The 2470-nt window shown below is 43.3% G+C and overlaps 1 protein-coding gene across 1 annotated transcript in view; it reads left to right on the top strand.

Annotated features, from left to right (window-relative positions):
- The window catches only part of LOC116385413 (type II inositol 3,4-bisphosphate 4-phosphatase-like), a 14925-nt gene that overhangs the window by 7792 nt on the left and 4663 nt on the right, over positions 1 to 2470 (top strand). The window contains exons 12-16 of the mRNA XM_031850852.1: positions 173 to 320; positions 615 to 745; positions 1083 to 1190; positions 1273 to 1381; positions 1839 to 2004. Of these exons, the coding sequence (XP_031706712.1) occupies positions 173 to 320; positions 615 to 745; positions 1083 to 1190; positions 1273 to 1381; positions 1839 to 2004 (662 nt within the window). The remainder of the gene's footprint in view (positions 1 to 172; positions 321 to 614; positions 746 to 1082; positions 1191 to 1272; positions 1382 to 1838; positions 2005 to 2470) is intronic.

Below are 2470 nucleotides of genomic sequence, written 5' to 3'. Positions count from 1 at the left end.
TTTCCTTGCTAATTATTTTGTTGCTAGTTAGCTTTGTCTTGCTAGTTTTTTTTTTGGTTTTTTTTTACAATTTAGGAACTTTTTATGTTGAATGTGTTCAGAGTGATTTTGACATTGTCTGTCTATATATAGATATATATATATACTTATACTTTTATGTGTGTGTGTGCAGTGTTGTGTGCTCAGGTGTGTAAGGTGTACCGGTTTCAGACGGAGGATCAAAGATGGCTGCTGGTCCGGGAGCAGATGTCAGAGACGCCGCTCTCTTTTTCTTTACCCAAACAGCTACTGAGCGCGCTCATACAGAGCCACACCGGCCGGTGTGTGTTTGTATTCTCTGTGTTAAAGTCATGTGACGCTTTGCTATTCACCTTTTAACTGAACTTTATCAACAGAAAATCCAAAGAAGAAGGTCAAATGTTGCATTTAAGAATGAAATAAAGTAATAATAGTTTGTTTTGAGGCTTTTGAACTACAAGCTCATTAACTCAACAACATTTATGGAAACTTATTGTCTTAATTTGCTCTTGATGCTTTATATTTATATATCAGCTTTAATCATTCAGAGTCATTCGTAAATCTCAAACAAGCCCGTATTTATTTCCCTCCTTCAGGGTCCAGGAAGTGACGGAGCTCGGTGACCTTTCACCCCACTGGGACGGGCTCCGCCATGACGTCATCGACCACTGTGACCACCTGATTGGCTGCTATCGGGAAACGCTTGCTGAGCTCGACAAACTCTCAGGTGTGAAATGAATTAAAGGGGCCAAAACCAGCCTTTTAAAGGAATAGTTTGACATTTTTCGGTGGAGATAATCACGTATTCACGTTCACCATTATCGTGTTTGTACGATAAATATGAAGCTGGAGCCAGCAGCCGCTTAGCTTAGCTTAAAGACTGAAAGCAGAGGGAAACAGCTAGGTAAAGATCTGCGTACTTCTTCTACCTTTGCACGTTACATCTTTGTTTAAAATACTTTGACACCAGGAAGCCCAAAATGTTGAACTATGCCTTTAAAAAAAGAGTTTTATATTCACCTTGTGTGAAAATGATTTCATCGTTTTCTTCTTCTTTGAAACAGCCTCGTCGTGTTTTAAGTCGAGCAGCAGTAAATCAGACAAACATCTTCAGTTTGTTCCAACAAACCTGCACTCGCAGAGGATGGAGGTCACCGGTCCAGACAGCACAGGTCCACTCAGAACTTATTATTATTACTATTGTTATTATTAATAATAATCCAATAAAATCTCTCTCTCCCTCCCCCCCCCCAGGTGTGTGGTACGAGGTCATAACAGTCGGGGCTCCAGCTGATCACCACCAGGCCTTCAAACACGGAGGACTGAAGAAGCTCCTCAGTAAACACACAAACCACACAGACAGGTGTGTGTGTGTGTGTGTGTGTGGGGGATTAATCTCTGTAATCTCTGTCTGGATTAGTACATCTGTTTCTTTTCACTTTCCCATAATGCAACAGGCTTTAAATCTGAAAAACATCTCTGATGATATGAAAATACTGAATTAAGTGAATAATGAATAATAAAACTTGTGTGTTAGGTGAATCGGCACATTTTGTCTGACTCACATCAGCTTGTCGCGCTACTGTTAGCAAATGTTGCTAATGGCGCACGGCTAAAACTGTCCGGCAGCAACTCGCACCCGTGAACTTTAGTTCCACATTTAAACGCATCGATCTACAGACCGTGTTTTCGTTGAGTGTCACAGAGAGCAGAGGACGAATTAGTATCGAGGAAACAGTACAAGTACCTAGTATTTGTACTGCAGTACAGTACAAGTACTGAGAGCCCCTCACAGTTTTGTTTTGTCTTTCTCTCTCCAGCTCCGTCTCGTACTCCCGGGACGAGAGCTCCAGAGCGAGGGAGCTGCTGGCCAGCGTGGCCCAGCTGCAGCCTCTGGTCTTCGGGCTTGCTGAGGAGCTGCTGGCCGTCTCTCTGGAGCTGAGCGCCGCGCGGCTGCAGCTGGTCCTGGACAGCCTGACTCAACAGGCGAGGGGGGGAGGGGGGCTGGAAGTAGAGGGTTTAAAGCAGGCATGGACAAACTACTTTTTAATCCGGCCCGTCAAATATTGGTACAAAATTGTCCAAACTATACTGAAGACTAGGGCTGGGTTTTAATTTCCCGTATGATATGAATTCATCACACACCATTATACCGGTGCATAGCCGGAACAACTGCTGTCTGCTTTCAACAGGCAGCTAAATGTATTCTTTGATGCTATAGCACAGCGGTCAGCGCTAGTTCTCTTATATGTATTGAGAGGGAACCCTGGTCATAACTTTATAACACAACAATTAACAACCCACAACTAACGCTCTTTAACAGAGAACAACACCACAGCACACAACAGTCTGTGACACATACACAATTTGTAACACTAGTAATTGTACATTTATAAAATTTCACCGCCAAACTGCATGCTGGGTACAGCTCGCGAGCGAGCCTGCTTACTAG

This window comes from Anarrhichthys ocellatus, unplaced genomic scaffold (assembly GCF_004355925.1).
Source record: "Anarrhichthys ocellatus isolate YVR2014 unplaced genomic scaffold, GSC_Weel_1.0 scaffold11, whole genome shotgun sequence".
Taxonomy (NCBI): Eukaryota; Metazoa; Chordata; class Actinopteri; order Perciformes; family Anarhichadidae; genus Anarrhichthys; species Anarrhichthys ocellatus.
The sequence above is the reverse complement of the archived record's forward strand: the minus strand, read 5'-3'. Positions and strand labels throughout refer to the sequence as shown.